Source organism: Cygnus olor, chromosome 9, assembly GCF_009769625.2.
Source record: "Cygnus olor isolate bCygOlo1 chromosome 9, bCygOlo1.pri.v2, whole genome shotgun sequence".
NCBI lineage: Eukaryota > Metazoa > Chordata > Aves > Anseriformes > Anatidae > Cygnus > Cygnus olor.
The window spans coordinates 3,447,655-3,472,629 of NC_049177.1; the positions used below are offsets into that span (position 1 = coordinate 3,447,655).

At 37.2% G+C, this 24,975-nt stretch overlaps 1 protein-coding gene across 3 annotated transcripts in view; it reads right to left on the reverse strand.

Annotated features, from left to right (window-relative positions):
• Positions 1 to 24,975, reverse strand: part of COL4A3 (collagen type IV alpha 3 chain) — a 67,727-nt gene that overhangs the window by 36,490 nt on the left and 6,262 nt on the right. For 2 of the 3 annotated variants that reach the window (XM_040567385.1, XM_040567384.1), the window contains exons 3-16: positions 14,037 to 14,093; positions 11,048 to 11,137; positions 9,212 to 9,256; positions 8,650 to 8,694; positions 8,291 to 8,353; positions 7,516 to 7,569; positions 6,647 to 6,673; positions 5,942 to 6,019; positions 4,970 to 5,032; positions 4,454 to 4,489; positions 4,309 to 4,350; positions 2,911 to 2,988; positions 1,922 to 1,984; positions 1,633 to 1,689 (exon numbers count right to left, since the gene is read on the reverse strand). In XM_040567385.1, coding sequence (XP_040423319.1) covers positions 1,633 to 1,689; positions 1,922 to 1,984; positions 2,911 to 2,988; positions 4,309 to 4,350; positions 4,454 to 4,489; positions 4,970 to 5,032; positions 5,942 to 6,019; positions 6,647 to 6,673; positions 7,516 to 7,569; positions 8,291 to 8,353; positions 8,650 to 8,694; positions 9,212 to 9,256; positions 11,048 to 11,137; positions 14,037 to 14,093 — 798 coding nt within the window. Of the gene's footprint in view, positions 1 to 1,632; positions 1,690 to 1,921; positions 1,985 to 2,910; positions 2,989 to 4,308; positions 4,351 to 4,453; positions 4,490 to 4,969; positions 5,033 to 5,941; positions 6,020 to 6,646; positions 6,674 to 7,515; positions 7,570 to 8,290; positions 8,354 to 8,649; positions 8,695 to 9,211; positions 9,257 to 9,559; positions 9,673 to 11,047; positions 11,138 to 14,036; positions 14,094 to 24,975 lie in introns of those variants that run through there. The other variant, XM_040567386.1, reaches the window with a different exon arrangement.

The window sequence follows — 24,975 nt, forward strand, 5'->3', positions numbered from 1 at the left end:
TGCAAAACGAGGTCCCTGCAGGAGCAAGACAAGCTATGACCAGACAATACAGCAGCTAATAGTCCTTCTAGTGATGAGCATGGAAAGATACCAAAGGCAAAAAGATATGAAAGACTTACAGGACTTGGGCTTAAGAGGTGGCTTGAACAGAAACTATTTAATGAAGAAAAATAGGGACTGCACTTCAAAGGTAAAGGAAGTAGGGCAGCAAATGGAAAAGTGAGAACAGGAGAAGGCAGCGTGCCAGACATATCTGCTGTTTTCCACAGTGTACAGCACATTGTGGCAGCTTTCTGCTGGCATCCTGGCTTCTAGTGTGGCAACTACGCAGGAAGTTGAACAACTTAAAAAACAAAAAAAAGAAAATGTTTTTTGTTAAAAAAAATGACAAGGGAAGGCAGAGGAGGGGAAAAAATGGAGAGCAAAACAGAAGTAAGTGACAAAATAATTATGGATACCTTAACTTGCCACCCTGAAGGCAGAAATCAGGAAAAGTTGGTTTGTTAAAATAGCAGGAAGGTAGTGACAAGATAAAGGGGGGTGAAAGATTATGAGTTCAGAACAACAAGAAGGGAAGTACATTTCAGAGATTTATTTTGCACAGAACAAGTCCAGGAAAATTAAAATATTTTTTTTTTTTAAAAAAAGATCAGACCATGAATTACGATGTAAGCATCAGAAAAACCAGTAATACTGAAGAGATGGCAGAACTTAACCAAAGGTGATACTCTGGAAGAGAAGAGGGGGAGCTGGAAGTAGCAGTGATATTACTAGTGACCCAAACTTATTTGCACAAAATGATCCTTTTTTCTAGAACATGAAATTCACAGTTATATGGTATATTGTAGCAATAATTTTGTTTTCTTTTTAGAATAGCTGGTCAGTCAATGTCTTAACACAGTTTGTATTTTCTTAGCATTCTTTAAGGTCAATAGGCAGAAAAGCAAGAGTGCTCTACTACCTTCTCCAGAAAAGAGGATGTGAAAGGTCAATTAAGAAGAGTTCTAGTAAAGTTTTGCATACTGTTACCATAATACAGAATACAGAAGATAGAAAAATGACAATACATCCTGGATAGCAAGAACTTTTGGTACTTTAAATTTTTGTCTGAGTTACTGCTTCAGTTTTTCATAATGCATAGGAATAATAAACATAAACGTTGGGCTGGTCTACAGCATCATCATTGTTAAAGTACCACACAAGTGAAGAAAGTGCAATCTATAGATAGTACAAGTTTTCCATTGTTACCCTTTCTTGCATAAGCAAATTTATTATAGCCACAATAAGTATGGAAAAGTTTAAAAGTGTGTTTATATTAGACACTTCAGATAAGAGATATTTCTTAATATTGCTTTGAAAATTTATTTGAAATTGAGGAATTAGAATGTTTTGTTTAGAAAAATACCACAAAACATTATTATTTGAGTATTCTAGGGTTATAAATTTTATAGAAGGCTATACATTTTTGATTATAAATTGGTACACTGTCAGAAATTCATACAGGTTTAGTTACTATGAGCAGGAACCTTTTGTTGAGAAGTTTTTATGTGAAAATTTGAAAGTCATTTCAATACCAAGTGGTACCTTCCCATTTAATTATCTAACATACATATAAGTGCTTTTTCCACATACCTGTGCTCCGGGTTCTCCTCGGTCACCCTTTTCACTTAGAGAATCACCAACTGGCCCCTGTAACAAAAACACCATCAAAATATACGTAATTGTGGTCACCTTTTTCCAAATTAAATACATCTTTTATCATTTTTTTAATTTTTAAAAAAATACAAATATAATGTCATCAATAGGTATTTATATTTAAAGGTCAGAATAAACAGCATAAATATGGGACTCTTTAGAGTAGCATTTACTAGGTGATGCTGCCTGAATGTCTGGGTTTAAGGGATTTATTCTGGTCACTTACTGTAAACCCCATAGGTCCTGGAAGTCCTCTTGATCCTTTTTCCCCTTTCTCTCCTTTCAAGTCCTATTACACAGAAAGTCAAAATCTAGCATGGTCTCTGGGATGTTTCTGTGCTTACGAAAACATTTGTGTGTTACAAATAGGAAAGCCAAACCTTACTAACGAGCTTACTTAAGCATGTATAGTTCTACTTAAATGACTAAAAGAAACAGAAACTTTGCATCAGCAAAGTTCCTCCCCGATATAATTTTGATGACAAAAATCACTTTTTATTTTAGCCCATAACAGAGAAGTTTTGAAAACTCCATGGATTAGATGTAGCTTAAATAAGGAAAACATTCAAAACCAGGTTGAAGAGTTGTTTCAGTTAACATGTGAACATATAAAACCAAGTATCAAGAACTGCTAAGTACTATAAAAGGACAAAATGCAAGACTTAATGCACAAAACATTATTTAAAATGAAAGTTGATTCAGAGTATTTCCTTTCTCAAATACTCATTGTTTTTCCAACACTTTCTATGATTACTCACATTCCAGTAAAAACATGAGAAAACAAACTTTGAAATGTATATGAACAACTTGTAAGCTTTTGTGAAACTCAGTAGCTCGGAGTCCTGATATTTTCAGTGACAAGGCCCAGAGGTCACCACAGCTGTGGCTTTGATGGCCAGTCAAAAAACTTGTGTTGATTTGGTGAAGCTATACGTGATTTACTTTTCATGTACTCAGAGATCCACAGCAGATGGGTTACTAATGAGCATTTAACATTCCACTGGAATCGTTCAGATGTGTGTATGAATATACAGGCCTCAGCTGAGCCGAATACACATGCTCTAAGAAGAGATTTGCATCTACCTAAATAAATCTGAAAAAAGTTAGGATGGATGAAAGGAAATGTAATCAGAACAATGAAGATGAAAATGTCCTGCACGAAGTAAAAAACAGTAAGATGGCTTATCTAAATGTCATCTTTGACCATTTTATTACCGTCATGTTGTCTGGTCCACTCAATGTCACAATAACGGTTCCTGGTGGTCCAGGGGGTCCAGTTAATCCAGTGTCACCCTTAAAAGAAAGATAAAAATGAAGCAATTATAAGCTGTGTGTTTTTCGTCTTTACTTCAAATTACTACTGCTATGCTTTTGACATTGTAAAAACTTTTCAAGCCTTCTCCTAGGTGAGAAGTCTAAAAATGCATATACTGACTTCTTTTAAAGTATCTAAAATTAGCTTAAAGAGTGTTTTTAATACAATTTTATCTCTAAATTAATTAAAATTTCTCTGACAGTTAAAACAATTATCAGTTTTCTCCCAATTTGATTAAGTCAGTTAACAAAAATATATGAAGCATCTTCAGTGACATCCTCAGAATTGCAGTCTGTATACTATAAGTAGATGATTGTCACATGTTGCTGTCAGGTAAAATTAGCTTTCATGTACTCTTGACCTAAAATGGTATTACAGTGCACTTTTTCACTAAGGATCTTTTAGAACAGGGAAAGTCCTAAATATGATCTTTCCTGCAGAGCTCAACAAAACATTAGCCATAATTTTAAGTGATTTTAAGCCACGGGAATGTCTCTGCATGCACTAGCAGCATAACAGCAAAGAATGCATCACTTTTTTGTAAAGAAGCAAGATGTTACATGCTCACTTGAGCTAATGCTAATGAATAATAAGTTATGTTTCTAGAGATTTTGCCAGGAAACTTCTAGCATGTTTCTGGTAGTAATCAATTAAAATCAATCCCACTGTCAGATAGTGATGTTTCAGTCCACAACTGAATCTGTGCAGGTCAATTAGCTGAACTATGAGATGCTCCAAGTTCTTAAAAGGGTGCTATAAGGACACTCAGACTGACTACACTGGCCTTCCAACAGCACCTTGAGGTCCTGAGAGACAATGTATTTATTCATAGTCATTTCTATGAATGTAAATTATATAGATACAAAGTAAAACCATGAAAGACAAACCATTCAATTTTTCCTCAAAATCTGGGAGGTTTACTAGCATCGTGAGGGCTGACACCAAAGAGATGTTGGCCACAATGAGTCATGAGTCTATATGGTAAGTCATGATGCTATATATTTACCACTGTTTACATGCTTGGATAACTATTTAGGAATACTGTGAAAATTATATATAAATGAATGTAATGCTATGTATTAGTAAATATTAACTGTTTCTACCCTTTTGTTAGGACGTTTTTATCTTCAGCTCTTATGTGAACACAGTTTGTCTTCAGACATTAACTGCCATGTTCCGATCTTCCAGTAAAATACTTCCATATATATATTGAAAATTTTTATTTCACAGTACTTCTCCAAGTGTTTCACCATAGTATATCAGAAATAAAAAATGTTTTAAGCATTTTAGACATGCACCTTTCTTCCTTTGGTTCCTATTACTTTTATTCCCATAAGACCCTGAAAAAAGAAAAGAAAAGAAAAAATGTTATTTTTATTTTAAATAGCATCCATAAAATGAGCTAGTAGCAAGCTTTCATTTTTATTACCAATCTGAGACTACCTTAGGCCCAGGAGGTCCTGGTCTCCCTGGCATTCCCTACAAAACAAACAAACAAACAAAAAAAAAACTGTAAAAAATTACAATCTTCAGCACCAATACAGGAGTTTTGGTACCCAGTTTTCACCTGAGTTATATTACTTTTTAAAATTTCTTCTTCCACCATTACAACTGCAATTTATTGTCAGTGGAAGTGATAGCAGAATGTCTATATGGTCTGGTTGCAAACATATACCTCTGTTATAGTTATCTACATTAGTATTTAATGTGAATTTATGGGTAATTATTTGAAAATGAAAATTTAGCCCTATGTAGACAAGAACACTTCTGAAAACATGGAAGTGATCGTGCATAATAAATAATCAAAAGGAAAAAAAAAACAGATGGGTGTAGAAAGGTATGGATTTCACATATCCATGTTTCTAAACATCAAGAAGTCTGGGACAGTCAGGTAATTCTTTTGGCTACTTTGAAAATCAAAAGGTTAAAGTAACAAGTGAGACATAAATTCATACTCACTGAAGTTCCTGGAGGGCCCTGCGGTCCATTTTCCCCAGGATATCCTTGAACACCCTGGGCACCCTGCATATTAAAAAAACAAAAGAAACAAACCACAACAGCAATAAATGTCCTGGCAAGATGATGAGTAAATCACAATGCTAAGTTCAATGAACTGAATAATGGAGGAGCAGCCCTGTCTCTTGATTTCCTCTTCACGTCTCAGGATAACACAGAAGTACAATTCTTCCCTGCTGCATCATCATTTGGTATATGTTTTGAAACACGAGAATACACACCTGTTCTAAAACTAAACTACTCTAAGGTATAAGTCCTGTTTAATGCAACTGACATCTTAATTATCCATTTAGTCCTATTGCTAGCCATAGTGAGCCTACAGTCTTCAGAATATTCTATGCGATACATTCTATCCTTTAAAGCTTCACTTTCAAATAAATGGAAAATGAAAAATGTTGACTTTCAGTTTAACTCAATGTCTTCCAATTATTTTAACAGTCAGAAGAAACATCTGTTCTGCCTCCTTCTATTAATCTCATTGAAAAAAATATGGCTCATACTGGTTTTTGTTAATGCTTCTCTAGAAGTTGAACCAATCTTACTTCCTGGGGAACTTTTCTCCATTTCTGAAATATTTTTGCTCATCTGCAACCTGACTTCCTCATCCTGCTTTACTAACTATTGACTTTACTGACTATTGGTTCTGATGACAAAATAATTACTATTGTCTTGGAGTACTTTGTCCTGATAAGTCAGAAGAAATACTTTTAATACATTGCATTAATCATATTATAGATGTTTTCTGGTTTAGAAATGAATAATTGTAAGAATACTAAGAATATATAATATATAATTAATATATAATATATAATACATAATATTATGCATTATATGGATATATTTGTATACATACACTTATATATATATATGCATTTATATCTCACATGAGATATAAATGAATTAATCCAGAATTACCTGAAGTCCAGGCATTCCTGGCAACCCAGGATCACCTTTTGCATCATATCCTTGGTTATATCCACCTGCAGGGCACCCCTAGACAATTAGATAAAAAGGAAGATAAAAAGTTATGCTGTAGAACGCTTTAGTGGATCTTAGGCTTCAATTGTTTTAATACAGTATGTAGAGATATAATCAGTATCAAAACCGCATGATGAAGGCAACTGTCTACTACAGATAGTTCTACTGTCAAAAAAAGATTTTATTAAACAGAATACACCATTTTTAGGCATTTTTAGACAGTTTTCTGTGTTACAAGTAGTCTTCATTTCAGACCTATATACTTCTCTCACATAGTCTTGACCTTTTTCAACTTTTCTGCACTTTTTTTTCCCCTTTGAACTACTCTCTAGTGCATTTGCAGATTTCCATATGAATTCATAAGCTGTTTGAGGAGAGGCTTAATCCTTTGTGTGTTTGAAAGAGTTAATTCTTAACATGCAGCAACGGCAGTTACGGGAAAGGAAACAAACAAATACACTTCTGTGACTTGGGGTAAGTTAACTAGTAGAGACCATGCATCAAAGTCAGTTGTTGCTTCTTATGGAAAGTAAATCTTCTGTTTTCCCTGAATGGAGATATCACGCATTCCTTTCCATCATCAAGTATAAATACATAATATTACCAATACATACTTCACATAATATGATGTAAATAACTGACCTTCTCTCCTTTAATGCCAGTGACACCCTAGGAAGAAGAACAATCATATTATTAAAACAGAAAAGTAAGCAACAATGATGAAAGGACACTTTCTAAATACTCTCTAAGCTCAGTGCTCTTGAAGTGATTTGTTTTCATGACAATGGTGTATAGCCAGGCACATGTTTGCTGTGCCAGACTTCAATTGAGGAAGAAAGGACATATTGTCAAAAAGTAGTCCAATCTCACTGCTGCAATTCTACAAATGAATGTGGAACATTTTTGAGGCCTGACCTTAAAAAAAATAAAAATAAAATAATCAAGAGAGCTGGTGCAATAAAGATCATGTTCAGAAATTATCAGATTTGAAGCCACAGGAACTTGACAGGTAGCATTCCTTTCCCCATTTGTTGTTTATAAGTACCTTTTAAAATCACATTTCTACAGAGAAAAAAACAAATCCTAGGGTTAAAGCAATGCAGCCATAATCAGAAGTTCCAGGTTTAATTCCTGGTTCTGTCGTTAACTTAATTAGGCCATGTCCTCAGTGATATTTACGCATGAACTGAAACTGGAATCTGTTTAATACATATTGGACACCTTTAAAGATGCAAGTTAAATGTTGACAAGTATGCCTTGAGACACTGAAGAGCTAACATCAGTCAATGAACATGTGTGCATTCACACCTTAAGACGTTGAGGCCTAACACTCAGCAGATTAAGCATCACTTCTTTTTTCTCTTTACTGCACTGTTTTCATACTAATAAAATGGGAATACTTACATATTTCACCTGTTGTCAATATCAGCTAATCTGAGGCTTTACACTCCTTCACTGAGTGGCTGTATGCGGCAGAAATTCATACAATCACAAATTTCACAGACACTTACTGGAATGCCTGGAGCACCTCTTCTACCTGGAGGACCTGGAAAACCTTGATCGCCCTGCAAACAGTAAGAGCAACTGTTAATGCATATTATTGATTATTATTCTGAGTCTAGCAAATGCTACTACAAAAGAAGTTTTTTGTATTATCATACTAAAATTATGAGTTGCATTACCACTATATTTACTAAAAGAGGCACAGCTTGACCTTAGGGATCTTTACTTCTATCACAAAGACCAGCCTCTATTAGTTATGTCAAACCAATTTACTGTTTCACTAGAAATGTATGATTTTCTGTAGTAGGCATTCTTCTGACTCCCTCTTTCCGATTGTTTGAAGCTATGAGCAAAGAAAAATGATTAAACCTGTAACGTAATGTTAAACTTTTTCTATTAATTGCCTTCAGGATTTATGAATTGTCAGCTGCAAGCTATATACTGGTAAAATGAAATTAACTAATTCTCTCAGATGTAACCCATTTCAACAGAAGGATTGGTTAGAAAAAACTGGTTAGGTCTTCCGGATTTTAAATGAAGAAAAAGGGTTTTCTGTCAAACAGAATACATGTTCAACATGTATTATTTCATTATCAATCTTACACATAAAGGCAGCATTTATCCTTCCTCTGGTGACTGTCATGTTTCAGATTTTTCCTAGTCAATAAAGTCACAAACCAAAACAAATCAAAATGATTGTATATTGGGAGAAAAATGAATGCTTTTTCATCATTCCCACTCACAGCCAAACATAATCCCCATGATATTCAGCTTGGTTTGTACCTTTGTGCCATTGCATCCTGGAACACCCGAGCGTCCAGGAGGGCCAGCAGCTCCTGGTTCACCCTAAAAGCAAGTGCAAAATTGACACAAGCTTTGTTTTCGCACATTCGTATTACTCTACAGCAACACTGAAACAGTTTATGTTGGAGCAGTGTTCCATAAGACTTGACAGATTACAATGTGTTCTGAAATCATTACAATGAGTAAGAATTGCTGATGCTAAGATTGTTATCTCTAGGTTAACAGACAGAGACAACGTTGATGTTGACACTAGAGTGAGTACACTGGGTTGAGGGTAATTGTGTACTGAAGACTATATTAAGAGAGAAATCAGATAAATCAGTTTCAATTTTACTTACTGGAAGACCTGGGGGACCTGAAAATCCAGGTATTCCTGGGGCTCCCTAATGATATAAAAACAGAGGAAGAGTATTTCAAGTATTAAGAAAGAGCTTATGATGCAGTTTTCCTTTTTATCACATTCACAAGAATAATGAATGAAAGTATAGTTCTGTCAAAAAATCATGGTTTCATTATTTTATCTTCCTTAACCCTTCTGACTGTGCATCAAGTATAATGGTAGCTTATGAACTGTTAAAACAGGCAGGTTGCCCCTGCCAAGAAAAACTCAAAATCAACTCTTTGTGGAATTCTAGTCTGACTTCTTCATCGCATATCCTAATACTAAATATATACAGCATTAAACTTGTGCATAAGCTATAGCAAAAAAGGTAAAATTCTAAAATACAGGCAGTGCACGTACATACTCCATGTCATGATTTTAAAAATATTTTAAAATCATCTGTAATTTTTTATTTTTCACAAATTACTGATTGAACTATTGAACTACTGATCGAAGTATTATTAGCTTTAAACAGAGTATTTAATACATAAAAGCTTGTTTAAAACAAAAATACTTACCCGTATACCTTTGGGTCCAACTAAGCCCGTAAGTCCTGGTGAACCCTAGACCAGAAATGGACAACAGCACATTGCAATATAATTGAGAAAACGCACATATATATCAACAGGACATGCAACATTTTTAAATACCGGTACAACATATGTACACGAAACTATATGAATAAATACCAGATTTGTCCATTACAGACACTAAAAGAAACAAGCTTTTAATCCGACTTGTATAAATCTTGTCATCTTTCCCTCCCTTTCAGTGTTTACAGGGGATAAATCTCATCAAAGGTTAAAAAACAACATTCAGGGTACGTTAAGAAAGCAGTTGCTATGGGTCTGTTCAAACTGTGAGACCTGAAAGGGTTTCTCCATGAGGAAATAGCTGGAAGCCTCTCATCAGTATTCTGGAGAGTTTTTCAGTTCTCAGGAATGAGTGATGTCAATATAACAATCAGATACATACAGGCACCACTCTACCCTGCACTGTTTTACTTGGAAAGGAAACCCAGGAGCAGGCTGACAGGGAGCTAAGCAGGATGGGAGAGCAAGGCTGAACGGAAGACAGCTGAACACGCCACAGCACCGTCTAGACAGAATCTGCTAGAATTACTTCAAGACACTTAGAGCTTTACTGAGAATACGAAACAACTTTTGTTTTGCCCGGAAATGAAATGGGGAATGTACAGAAATACACAGCTCCTTAAATCCTGGGTGACAGTTGCTAATAACACATAAGATAATGCATCAGATAATTGTAATAGGGAAAGCTAACTGGAATACACTGCAACATATGATATTCAAGCTAACAGAGATGTCCTTGCTAGGTAAATTATTCTTACTTTTTCCCATTCTTGCAGAAGTCATTATCAGCTATAACAGAGGAAATGCTCTACTGAACACTTTTCAATGAGTTTACATAAACACCTCATCAACATGTATGAGATCCACCGTGAGTATCAGTTTAACAAAATATTGTAAAAATGAGACAGGAGAAAATAGTACAGCAACACCTAAACAAATTGAAACTGCAAAGAAACATTTATTTAAAGGCGTGGATGAAGGCTGGAGCCACATTAGTGCAGGTCCCAGATAATAATGTGACTGTGGCACTACTGTCAGTCCTTCTTCCTGATTTATATTGTGGCTGAGTTTAGACCATACTTACAGATAGTTTGTTCATCAAAGAGTCATTTTATTAATGACAGCAGGAATGCTGTTCCTCAAGACAAATATGATTATTTTTTTTAAATGAGCAATACTTACTTTTTTTCCTGTTCATTCAGGAGTTACTGAAAATTCATATTCTGCCTGAGTTTTAGCCATATGGGAAAGAAAGCCCAACTCACCAAAGTCACTCTCCCCATACTGCAGGTAATTATGACATATGGTATTTCCTAGACAGAGCAAGATTTATCTTAAAAACCATCTCTCCTTCAACTTTTCTTAAATCTATTTTTAATTATTTGTCTCGGAAGTAGCTTGTTTCCTCTCTTTCTAGCAACAGAAGTCAGAGTACACTTAAGACAAAATTGTGGTTATGCTACTAAAATCTATTTAGAGCCATGTTTCTTGCCTTTGGAGGGTCAGTCCAGGTGCTTTAGAACTGATTCCTCAACAACTGACCACAAAAGCCCATGTTCGTATTAACTACTTCCACTTTGTCTAAAATGAACATTGCAGCTGTTGACCACACATCCCTTACCAAATGGAAGACTCTGAAACAGAGTTTTGTTGTTGTTGTTGCTTTTTGTTTTAAACAGAATTCTTTATCCAGTCATACCTCACTTTCACAGTCAAGCACAGATGTAGTGTTGCTACCCCTGTGCCTCCATGGGAACATACCTTTGGCCCCTGTGGCCCTGGAGGCCCTTCTGGACCGGGAAAGCCTCTATGACCAGGTGGACCTGGGACACCAGGGAAACCTTTTTCACCCTGTAAACATTAAGAGAAAGAAGTCCTGAGAAAATCCTTGATTCTCTTTTTGATAACTTACTTTTAAGACATTTATTATTTTCAGTACCTCTTAACTTCTATGTTTGTGTCAACTACTGTGATGGATTATCCTTGCTCATACTGACCTGTTCTCCTGTGTGCTGCCTAGGCCACATGGTACCACTAAAGTAACAAGCTAATTATGAAGATATCAGAAGACATCAGTACTCAAGTTTTCACAGAGTACCGAAGTTAATTGGCAGCATGAAAAGTTTAAGAAAGCAGCTGATACATATTTCTTCTTAATATTCTATATCATGCTTAGCCTCTACAAGAAACACAAATCCAAGTCCACTATAGTACTCCTAATTTGTAGCTGGCAAACTTAATAACTGCTGCTGTACAGTAAGGTCAGTTCCAAATCATCAATACCTCTCTCTCTTCATGCAGGCCATGGAAAGAAACAGTGGGAGTCAAATATAGCAAAACTGTTCAGATAGAACAAAAATAAGTTTGCTTTAAGTAACAACATTACAACATTATTCTGAGTCTCAAAGATTAAGCCAACCAATTACTTTTTTATATATATTTTTTTCAAGGTCGAGTTCAAATGAGCAAACCATGTGAAGGAAACAGAAAAGATTAAAGTTACACAAACGGAATAAAGGAGACTACGTTACAGTAGGAGGGGCATTTTCTTTTCTTTTTTATTTTTTAATTAAATATAATGAACATGCAAGTTTTATCCTGGTTAAAATAAAGTGCTTCAAGCCTAAGAAACTCACAGAAAAGGTGTCCAACTCTTTAGATAGCAGCAGTTTAGCATGCTCAGTGTTACATCAGTGAAGAGCTGTCTACTTAAGACAGTTTATAACACAGCATGAGATAGGAGAGAGAGGATGGGGTTATTGATTCTCTTGGAGTCAATTTTCCTATTTATCAGAAGAGAGTTACAGAAAAAAGCAATTGAAATTCTGCTGTGCAGAAGTTATCTTGCTGGTATCTTAGTAGTCAACGTACAAGATAGGATCCAAAAGAAATCTTGAGCAGCTAAAATATTTTGGCTTGTCCCACCACCAATTCTCACCCCTCAAAATCTCCCAGCCTCACCAGATTTTAAATAATTTCTGAATTAAAAATAAAATAAACACAGAAGATAATCCCAGAACATCTGAACACAACTGCAAGATGAGGATTGCATTATGAAGTGTCTATGAGATCTGTATCATAAACTGGCATAGCTTTTTATAACAAATCAGTTTTTTCATCCAGGGCCATGCCAAGAAAGGCAAAAAGAATAATGCTGTACCGAGATGTGCCACTGGAGGGGGTGTGGAACTAACTCACTGAAAAACGACACAAATCCTTGATTTCTACTGAGCTTGCTAACCCTCACTGCAGCAAGTGGTGGGACGCACTCCAGCTGCAGAGCAGCCCCGTGCTCTTCTGACTGCTTTGATCATCGCCACACAGCACAGGCATTTTTACCCACACTGTCTTCTTGACAGGTCAACAAGATCAGATAATTCTCAGGTTGGAAAATTTCTCAACATCGAACAGTTATGAAAACTTACTGACGAATATAATTGTCCTTACTTTCCACAGCTGCATGAAAAACTAGATCAGTGTAAACAATGATTAACTATTACCTATACATTTCTCAGTTGATTTTACTTGGAACTGAAGATGACAAGTTGCAGGTTTTCACTCACTAATATTTTTCTTTTAGTGGGCATCTTAAGTTATATTTTTCTTATTTTTCAGTTGGTCTTAATCTGTACGGGTTAGGACAAAGGTCAGACCGACTAAGAACACAAAAAACAAGCACTGAGATTTATTTTAAAGACATGGGTATCCTCTTTTACCACATACAAATATGTTTTAGCAAAGAACATTTACTTTGAGATTACTTTTCTGCACCACTTTAGCTTTCTAAAGGCAAGACTAGTAGTGTTTACTGTGGTGCAATATGACATACTTTCTTGGCAATAAAAGTACAGCAGGGAAGTCAAAAGTAATTCTTTACCAACCAGTTGCATCAAGCTGCGGGACTAATCATAACCGTCAGTCTATGTAGACACTATGGTGTGTGCATATCTGAAATCTGTTGAAAAGGTTTAGTACAGCAATCACTGTGTCCACGGTTAGCCTGAACTACAACCATGACTTCTCTAATAATGCCCCTTTCATTTGTGAATCGGTTGTTTTTCCAACTACAAGAAAGAGTTTGAAAGAATTTTTGGCATTTGTGTAATTCAGGTTTGTCTAAAAGCCATACTGAGCCTCTGCCAAGCTACTGCTGGCAACAGGCAGAGCTGCAGCTCTGTTGCTTTCGGTAGACTTGACTGCTCCCCAGCTCCTGGCAAGGTGTTTGTGATTAGGACCCAGAAACTCGTCCTGTGTCTCGATCTGCGGGACGTGCATTGTCTGTTGGATACCAATGCTTTTACCTTTCCTCCAAGAACCAGAAAATGCGCAGGGGTCCAGGGGTAGGAGGCAGATGGCAAGGTCCTAACATGGAAAGAGGGAGGCACTGAACATGGCTCTGTTGATGGCACTACAAAGTTTGTAACAGGAGAGCTGCTGATAGTGATAACTGACAGCAGTTGTTAGGAGTTTGTAAAAAGTACCTAATGGTTTGGTGGTTGTTCTGTTGGTATCCTAACATCATGAAACACTGTAAACAAACTAATACATTAAAAAAAAAATTTATTAGTTAAACAGTGCGTCCAGAGTTATTTTAAAATATTTTTTTGTAAGGTAACGTATTGCTTTTACAATTCTCCATAGACTTTGTTGACAGAATACCATCACACAAAATACTCACTTGCTAGTTCATCTCAACTATTAACAGTTTCCCAGTATAAACTAATCTTCGGAAAAATGTATTTGCTCTTACCTTATTACCTTTTGTGCCGTCACAAAAGCAAGGACTTTTACCTTTGCATACACAGGTCTGAAAAACAAAAAGACAAATTCTATAATAAAACAATTTTTCTCATCATGTTGCTTGGTGAAGGGCAAATGAAAGCCCAATGGTTTTAGTAAGGTAATTATTTTATAGATAATACAACATAAAAAACTGTTTACAAAGCGTGGTAATTCTCAACAGAAGAAAATAGCTCATAATACCTCAGTGCTGTCTTTTGAGACAGGTAAGGTCACTGCTTCCCTTTAAAAGTTGGGGCAAAGGCCAAGACGCTGTGCTCGACACAATCAGGGTTATAATATCAGTATGATATGTGAAATTTAAGAGTTTGGGATCACAGCAGTAAACACTGATGATTCATTTAAAAACTTAATATAAACTTAAGTAAAAAAAAAAACAAACGACAACAAGGATTTTCAGAGTGTAACTGGATAGAAAGCATGACTAAATTATCTAGCTCATGTACTCAACAGTGGTTTTAGCAGTGAGCTCAGGAAGAGCTGCAAACCACATCTGAGATCCTCTGGTGAGCATGAGAAATGTTAACCCCCCATGCCCTGATCCTGCTACAGCTACCATGCACTCCATACCCGAGCCAGTCCAGTCGGGCTGGGTTAACTCTGCAAAGGACTTTTTTCTACACTCCTGTATAGATGTCCTATTTCAGTGGAGTGGAGGAGAAAAAGCATCAATATTAACATAAATATTGTACATACAAAAGTATTATTAAGGCTACTGAAGCAATATATTCCATACAGATACGGAGTAATGTGCATTTATTGTTCTTATTTATTTAATTTTTTCCATTTATTTTTGAAGCTATTGCTGAACAACTTTTTCAACTGTACTGCTATAGAAAGAAGGTTGTTTTTCAGTTTAGCTTCTCATTTCAGTCTATTTGTTTATCACAATTACTTATACTATGGTACAGCTCCAGACAATAGGAAAGGGACAAATATCCTACATTGGCTATGATGGTATTTTCCTGAGTTTCATAAAACTCAGAAAAGAGGGAGGAACTATATTTCCTACAAGATCAAAGCCTTTAATATGGTATGACATGAAATTTCTATTCAGATGCTGAAGACAGAATTAATTAACCCCTACAGCTGTTCATAATACAACAGCAGCACTGTTCCAAATTTATAACTTTTCCAGTGGTGTTCTCAAAAAAACAGAAAGCAAAAGATAGAGAAAACGTTCTCCGTGACATTTTAAAAGAATGGTGTCAGATTGTCATTAAATTTGAATCTCTCTGTGGCAGTATGTTCAGGTAAAACATTTTACAGAATTGAAAAGCATCTTTTCTTCCCACAAGCTAGGATCGATTTCATCTATCTTTATCAGCCAAAACCAGGGTATCCGGTATCAGGTATCTGCCTTCCTTTCCTACACAGTTGATGGTGTCCGTCTCTTTCCCTTGACTCCACACAGGAACCTGACAGCTAGTTTGGAACAACTCATTCCGTCTTTTTAGGTGCCTCTTTTCGGATGAAGGAAGGATGCTGCAGGTATCTGCCGTTCTCTGGGGGCTAGACAGTTGCTGGTGGAAGCTCTCTGTCTTTTAGGTGGCTGAAGTTAGGTGAGAACTCCATCTAGTAGTTTAAAAACAGATGCAGGAAATACTCCTCAAGTGAACAGCTATTTACAAAATAAAGCATAAATTAGAATCCATCAGCCATGAAAAGCAAATCCCCCAAGAAATATCTGTGGCAATGTGTTCCATGGACAGATTAACAGGCAATTATGTGATGGTACAGGTGAGGTTTTTAGTGTTGCAAACTTTAATTCTTCAGCAGATTTAAGAAGACTTTCTTCCCTAGATCTGACAGCTAGAGTTTAAGTAGCACTGCATCAGACATTTGGAAATCAATGTTGTCTTGTAAAACAGAAGAGACGTGACTATGCTATCTTTGATATTATTTTAATCAGTACAATTTAATAACCAGAGGCACAAGAATAAACAGTAGCTCAGAATTAACAACAAATATCCTGATTTCTTCTTGGTGAGGTCTGTAAGTTTGACACTGGGTATTCTAAATTCACCAATTGAATTATATGACAGGTATTTTAAGCCTTTAAGTATAAGCATAAAAGGATAAAGTGATAGACATCTCAAAATAAATTGGGAATGGATTGTTTCCTATTCAATAACATTACCTTCCATCCCAAAGAATTCTCTACAAAATAGTACATTTTACTGACACATTTTTGGTACATGTCTGATAAACAGTATAAAAACAGTACCTGCTCATGTTGATGTGTTCATCACACAATAGGATAAAAGCAGTCTTCACTTGCAGACACCGCACTTTTCTGCTGGTGAGTTACTCAAGCTATCACGTTTTTAAGGCTTGCATATGAAAATTGTAAATTAACTACAAGAGCTGTGAGACCCAGTTACTTTGCAAACTCAACTGCTAATACAAAGATTTAGCTTACAGATTTAGTAGCCACCTCAGCCCAGGAAAGGTGCCGCTTACTAGGAAAGAATACTTGAAGTGGTCCAAATTCTCTGGATTGATTCAGAGTACCTGGGAGCACATCCTTGCTGAGCAGAGTGAGCTTTCCTCATAAATACTTACAGGCTTCTACATTGCTAGTATTTGCCATCGTAATTCTACAAACTTTAACGGAGTTGCGCCTTATTTCTAACTATAAAAGAAAAAAGCAGATTCTTTAAAGTGTTTGTATGCAAAGCACAATTTTGAGGACACGTAGAGAAATCACCAAGGGACATGACTCTTCCCTAGTAAGTATAATCTGCAGAAGCCCTGGTATGTACGGATACAGACGAAAATATTACTTTTAACTTATAATCACAGATTAATTCAACGTGAAGTTAAATGCATGAACATGTAAAAACTTATGATGCTACATAACTAACGAAGGTTATTAAACCATTTGAAGAAAGACAGCCTTTGTTCTTCAAGAAGTCAGAATGCTTCGAATGTGTTTAATTTGCCATTAGTTAGCTTTCAAATCAATTTAGATCTTTTTGTGAATGCATCTCACTTTAAACTAAACTGAAAAGACCAAAGACGATTCTACATTACACAGACAGTTAGTTGGATAACACTAAATGTTTTGGCATATGATTTTTACATAAGATTAGATTACGCCTTCTGTAAAGGAGCTTTGAACCAAAAAGTCATTGCTCACTTACACTACTGATGCTGCCTGGATGTTTCCACAGCCTTGAAAGATGCCTGCAGCTTCTTTATCAAAGGATCATAATAAAGCAATAGTCTACTGCCAAGTTGTAAGATAGGGAAATTTAATATTAGGTATTAACAAATTATTCAAAATACTCACAATAACATCTCTGTAAGTGGCTGCATGTTTTTCAGCTTTGTGATTTTTCTAATAACCACCACGTTTTATTTCAAATAATCAGATAGGGAGATGGAACTAGATTTCTGATCCAAAAATCTAGGCTAATGAACAAAGCCAAGTCCTTGTGTGGATAACAAGTCAAATAAATTAACCAATGAAGCAAAATTAAAAACAACAACCACCAAACAAACAAACAAAAAAACCAACACCACTTTCTTGGAGTAACCTAGAAGACTTCCTTTCAGAGGAGTTTTGAGTGGTAATGTAGTAGCACGTGCATTTTAAATAATTCCAGCAGTGTACACTGAAGCACCTATTCTGCAGCAGCACATCTTCTGCAGTTTTATTCACTGGGTGACTCCACTATGGGGCCTCCTGCAACGGTATGTGTAATGCTGAGGTGCCCTTTCCACACTATGGGATTGGATTCTGTAAGGCTCTGACGTCTTCCTTCCCCCAATTCAGAGACTAATTTAAGTATCTGTTTAAAAAGTGAGTCCTCTCCCTTTACCGAATCCCTCAAAGAAACAACAATGAAAGAAGGAAGAAAAACCATACTAGGCCTGCATTGTCACCTAAGCAAAGCTCGATGTGGGTTCAGGATGGCACCACGACTCCCTGCGCTGCAGTCATAGTGGAGCGTCAGGGAATGTCACCCAGCTCACGGCACCATGCTGACAGACCTAGCTATACGGAGGATGTCAGAGAATGTATTTAGGGATATTACCAAACCCTAATGTCTCAAAAGAGATCACAAAGCATCAATGCAAGGAAAGAAAAGCAAACGATAGGCATTTCTACCAAAAGCACAGGCTTTGAGTTCTGTCACTCACATTTGGAGGGTAGTACAGGGGGTTAAGGGCAAGAAGATGGGGAACATACAAAATGAGCCAGAGAGGAGGACGTGCCAGTATTTTTCCACACATCGTTCCATAAAGACATCTATGACGACAGAGGACACAGAGCATTTGCTTTTATTTCTATATCTGGAGAAGAGTATAGTAGGTCAGCCATAATGGTCAGCTACAATTTAAAAATACATTATTTATATATTAAAAGACACAAACAAATAAACCTGTACAAGGACAGAGACGGCAAAGATCAGGTACCGTATTCCTTAAGCAGGTTTCAGATGAAGCCTATATCAAAACCACCCAGGATGAGTAACAAAGACATTCAGATGAAAGGTGAGCTGAAATTAAATGTGTGCTGTAGGAACAAAGTAACCTGGTTGAGTTGGGGCTTAAATTCACACTTTTGGCCTGATTGGTCTTTAATTTCATGGGTGAATGCAACTGATTCCAGGGGTAAGTCCTGGTTAACATAAATGAAAGATGACTGTGCAACATGAGGAATTTTAACATGAATTAAGAGCAGTGCAAGTGATATTCATTAATTACAGCGGACAGTAAGAATAACCCAGGTGTCTTCTCTCAAGTGAGTGCTGAAGCTGTCACTTGCCTGCACTGCTGGTTCTGGACGCTGATCTGGCTCATTATTAAAAATGCAAGTCTGATTCTTCATTTAAAGTTCATTTTTATTAGCATCTCACCCATCCTGTAATTAGGTCTTTATCTTTTAACTTCAAAGATCACTGAAGTAGAACTCCACTAAAACATGAAATAACTTTAGTTGGACAAGATCTACTTTTCTGTGGTAACACTTCTTTCCCCCCACCTTTCTGCTTAGTAATGGTATCCTGAGCAGCCTAAAATTATGCATGTCATGACAACAGTCCTTTATAAGTAGCAGTAAGTTATCGGCTTATTTCCCATTTTCTGTAATTTCTCTTAAATTCCAATACTTATTAAAAATGATGTATCAGTGAGCCAATTCCTTTAAGAACCTTGACTGTCAGGGCTGCTGACACATGGAGATTTCTGAATTCTTCCTGAGCTGTCTCAGTGCAAAGCAATCACTTCACACATTCCAGCTGCATCTACAAACCACAAATCAGACCAGAATAATATTGCTCAAATAGCTGATGGTCATATACTGTTTAAAACTACAAAAGACCCATTTCTCTAATGTTCTCTACCACGTGTTTTCGATTGCATCTAATAAAAATAGGTGTAAAATATTATTATAGCACCATAGAATGTCCTGAGTTGGAAGGGACCCACAAGGACCATCGAGTCCAACCCCTGACTCCACAAAGGACCGCCCCAAAACCAGGCCATGTGTCTGAGAGCGCTGCCCAAACGCTCCTTGAGCTCCAGCAGGCTGGGTGCGGTGACCACTGAGGAGCCTGTTCAGTGCCCGACCACCTCTGGGTGCAGAACCTTTCCCTAACACCCAGCCTGACCCTCCCCTGTCCCAGCTCCATGCTGTTCCCTCAGGTCCTGTCCCTGTCCCCAGAGAGCAGAGCTCAGTGCCTGCCCCTCCGCTCCCCTTGTGAGGGAGTTGCAGGCCACCATCAAGAAAGTTAATCATAGAATCATAGAATATCCCAAGTTGGGACCCATAAGGATCATCGAGTCCAACTCCTGGCACCACACAGGTCTACCCCAAAATTCAAACCATGTAACTAAGAGCACAGTCTAAACGCTTCTGAAACTCTGACAGGCTTGGTGCTGTGACTACGTAGCTGAGGAGCCTGTCCCAGTGTGCGACCACCCTCTCAGTGAAGAACCATTTCCTGATGTCTAGCCTGAACCACCCCTGCCACAGCTTGACACCATTCCCTCAGGTCCTATCGCTGGTCACTAAAGAGAATAGATCGGCACCCGCCCCTCCACTCCCCCTCGAGAGAAGCTGTAGGCTGCGATGAGGTCTCCCCTCAGCCTCCTCCCTTCCAGGCTGAACAGGCCCAGTGACCTCAGCCGCTCCTCGTACATCGTCCCCTCTAGGCCCTTCACCATCTTTGTATCCCATGAAAAAAGTTCCTAGTGTGGAAAAAGTTATATAAAGAAAATATTTTTTTCTGAATCTAAGATGCACTTGCATTAGGATACTTAGCTAGACGAGCACAGTTAGTAATTCTACCTAGACTCAGTTAGTAAATACGTGACCTTGGCAGCATTTTCCTCTTTTTGCACAACTGCAAGTCACTATGTAGCGTACAAGGTACTGGAGAATGAAGCTCCCTCACTCCAAAACATTGCTATCATAACAAAATACCACTCTCACAATCGCAATCTGTATACTAAAAGTTTTTCATGCATTCTAAGCATCAAACATGAATTCATTAAAATTATCAAAGACTATGAAGAACTTTGTGTTTTTTCAGTGATTGCTGGACCAGTACAACAAAACCAAATTATTAAGCCTTCAATAAGTATAGACAACATAGAGCAGAAATAGGAGATGATGAGACAAAGGAAAATATGTCAGTTCCCAAACCCTGAAACATTGTGTAGTCACTTGTGAACTGGAAGGCAGCCAGACATTCCTACCTTCGAAGACTCCTGTTAACAGCAACGAATGCTATCAGAATTCACAGCATTTTGCCTATCAGACGAATACCTTGCACCTGACACAAATTATTTCATTTTTACTTTCCATTACCAAGAAACACACCTGCAATTTTAACTAATAAATAACTCAGTCAATGTCTTATGCAGGGAGAACTGATCTTGGAGGCTGTGGAAGACAACTGTAATGCTCCAGCCACGGCTGTTGTTGAGTAAGCTCCATTAAACACGTGTAATGGGAACCTTGCTCAGGGAATAGCTACTGAATCACTACCCCTCCCTGGTAACATGGCCCTTATATTACTGGATATGTGCTGCTTTCAGCATGAGGCATGGAAGAGACGTCCTAAGCATTTATGATCTCTGGAAAAAAATCTTCAGAACCTTTCACAGCAGCAGCATTTTGTGTCTAATTAACAAATACACAATTTGTGATCAATGTGAACGTACAACATATGCCTATCTGTATTTGATAAGAACTTCCTTGCTTTCTGTCCTTAATTTAAAGCCTAGAGTTGTTTTGAAAAGGATTGTTTTTAATGTAATAGGTAGGAAGATGTATTTATAATTGCATTTGCAAATCAACCAAAAATCAATGGTAAATGACTGATATGGACAAATGGGAGAAGCTGCTGTAGATGAACAGTTAGACAGCCTTCTACTATGTCACAGGTACATGGGTACAGAAACTGTTTTCACTTCATAAATTTAAACAGTTTTGAAATCCTGATCAGTTTTTGAAGTAAAAAAATATTGCATAAGAACTTCGCTTAATGACAATTTTGTTGTTAGTTAAGTCTCTTCATTAGTAGTATTTGTTACAAGAAACAAACCAACAACAAAAATCTGACACAGAACAGTGCAAAACAGAAACAAAATTTTCGTAAGAATTCTGGTATCTCTCGCAGCCTCTGTTCAAATGAGGTATATTATGCACTTGAAAAAAAAAGACTTAAAATACTCTGCAATTCTCCTTCTGTACTACATGTAACTAAACAGCATATCCTCTTTTGCTGTGAACGAACCCAGCTGTGTGCAAGTTCCAAGAGGCTCCCATAGCATCGCTGTTTATACTGTGGTGATGAAAGCATACCACTCTGCCATCTTCCTCATAGCTCCACGTCCAACTTCCACAGTGCCAGCCACATTCTTGTCCAGGCAGATACAGTGCAATTAATTGCACGGCGCTACTCCCTTCTCCTCTCCAGCTCACCGATGGTAAAGAATTAGGGAGTGTGAGAACAGTAGGGCTTAGCAATCTTCATTGTGCCTGCACGTTGTCATCCTTATGTTTGGATAAAACAAGTAAAATGTTGTCATTTAGAAGAAAAACACCCCTGAGTTTTCCCCAACTGAAATTTGCGAGCTCAGTGACAACCACCTTGGCATGTGTTGTAGAAGCTGCCTAAAATTACTGTGTCTACGTAACTAAACCTGGCACGTTGTGGGCAGTTTTGGAAAACAATCAGTCGAAATTCAATTGAATCTGTTATTTTTTAAGATACAGAATTATGCCCTCTTTAAGCAGAGAGAATGATGGCTTGCTTTCTTCTGCTGGAACCCTGGAGTTTTTGATGCAGTGACCACTGCCCTACTTTACAAGCAATCTCACTTGGGTGGAAGATACTGTGATGAGGGTTATCAGAAACTGGACCTAAATGTTCACGATCCATTCAAACTGGTTCAATCTCCAAAGGCAGTCCCATAAACACTATCTCTGTGTTTTCTTTTTTCTTTTTTTTTCTCCTGACCTTGAACAGGACATTGGGACAACACAAATAAATATTCTTCCTATCCACAGGGAAAAAAAAGATTAGGCAATTCAGGCCACAGAATTTTTTGTGTAGCAAACTTAAGGGTGTTTAAGCAGCTTATTCATCCGTGCTCTTCCTTCCTAAGAGGAAGGCATCTTAAAAGAGCAACCTAATAGCACAGAACACATATAATTTAACTAGTGAATTTTTGCCATCCTACCGTAGTATGATTAGCATTATATCACACCATTTCTTCCCAACTGTTGAGTGTGGGAATGGTATTCATTATAACTGTTGTCTCCTCAGGCCTGTATATTTGTATATTCATAAAATTCCTGGTGTGTATCTTCTGTTAGGTGGTGCAAATAGAAATGAAAGCAACAGTAGCTTGCTCAGAGAAAGCTTACTGCACATGCTTTGGTTTTTGCTTTTTGGAAAGGCTTTATGATTTTAAGATTTAAAAAAAAAAGAAAAGCAAAACAACAACAAAAAAAAGGTTGCTTTTTCTTGCAGCTTCCTCTACAAATGGGAAAATGCTGCTTCAAGTCCCAATTACAAAGCCTTCACTGAACCAGGCCAAATGGAAAACCTGTAAACCTGTGAGACTTGTACCCTATCACAAAACTTCTAAGTTAAAAAACAAGACAAATAATGAAAATAAAACTAGAAATAGACTGTGTGACAAAACAGAACTTCAGCGTGCAAGAGAGACTGAGCCGTGAACAGTTAAGAAAAAAGCCTTTTTGTATTTCACTGTCCTCCTAAGCTTCTGTAACTCATGCCAGCATACTTAGCCTTCTAGTATTACTCTGTTAGGCAGCGGGGTGAGAATATGACAGTAAAATAGATGACCGGACATCCCATACTAGTTGCACTTAATAGCAAAGTATTTTGTTTCAAAGACATGTTATGATAAACCAGCTCTAGGTACTGCAGAAGAGAGTGCTTGCACAGATCTCAAAATAAAATGGTGTTATTTCTATATGAAATGCAAAGCGATTAAGAAAGAACCAGTGTCTGCCTGCCTACTTTGATCATTTTAATATTAATCAGTCAGTGATATAACTTGAATTATATAGTTTTGGCTAAAAATATATTTACTTTGCAGATTTGTTAGAAAAAAACAACACATTAAGTGTTAACAGTTCAGCTTTCACAGGTGTTTTATGAAGATCGCCTAAGGAGGTTCATCTTGTTTCAGCTGTGTGCTGCGGCCTGCAGCTCTAAACAGAGCACTTAACCTTTCTGGGCCACCAGAGCAAGCTTCCATGCAGTGTAAGAGAGCTGAACTCCATCAATTGTGTGATGCACCAACATTAGGGCAATTCTACCAATTCATAGTAACTCCGATCATGGCTCAGTGGGAAAAACATTCTTCTGCAGTGCTCTGACATTGGCCTGTTTATGGAAATGATGGCTGCAACTAATTGCAGAGGCAATCAGGATCAGAACAGCCTTGTATAAACTGGGGTCAATTATCAGAGTAACACCCCCACTGACTTCAGACTTGGGATCGTATTAACCAAATCAAAGAGAGCACTTCACAAAGAATTTCTTCTAACATGCTCAGTGAACTCTTTTGTATACTCAGGTGCATGTTGTCCCTTCTCAGTTGCCTCATGGGACAGAGCCTGGGTGTTTCCAAAGGCCGGCAGAGAAGGCCCATTCTCACTGTGCCACTAATTTGTCCCTCCAACATTTTGATTCCCAGTTCCACAAAGCCAGTCAGCCTGCGTTCCATTCTTACAAGATCTGGAGGTGCTCATGGCTGAGCTAGAACACTGTGCTGTTCCTATCCAGAGCCATGTGCTATGATCTATGTAACAGCAATATGGTTTGTATATAATTAGGGAAAAATATCAGTATTGCATAAAGAAGAGACTAGCTTACAAGTATTTGCCTGTGAATTTTAAAATTCATGACAAAAAATAAAAAATAAAAATTAATTGTGGAAAGTAAACACTTGCATCTAGTTACAGCCCGTAAACATAAGTGAGAAAGAGGATGGAAAAAAAGATCTCTACTTTTGTAGTCACTGTTTTTGTATTTTTTGTATTTTATCTCCCCTCCTTTGCCATGATGAAAAAATGCAGAGTAATGATTGATGCAAATACAGGATACAGAGTATTTGACTTTATCCTGTGAGCTAACACAATATTGTAGTTGTATTACAATGAAAATTCAGCACTAGCAGTAATGTGAGGCGATGAACAACTAACTTGCAATTAAGTAATCTCGCCCAAGTAGAAGCCTTCTTTTATCCTGAACACGTTAACATGATGCTACCGTAAAAGTGATCAATGCTACTAAGGAGCAGTTATCGATAAACTGACCTATGTCTTTTTCTTATTGGTGTTATTTGAAACAACAAATTTCAGGAAGCATTTTTAGATTCATGTTTAATTT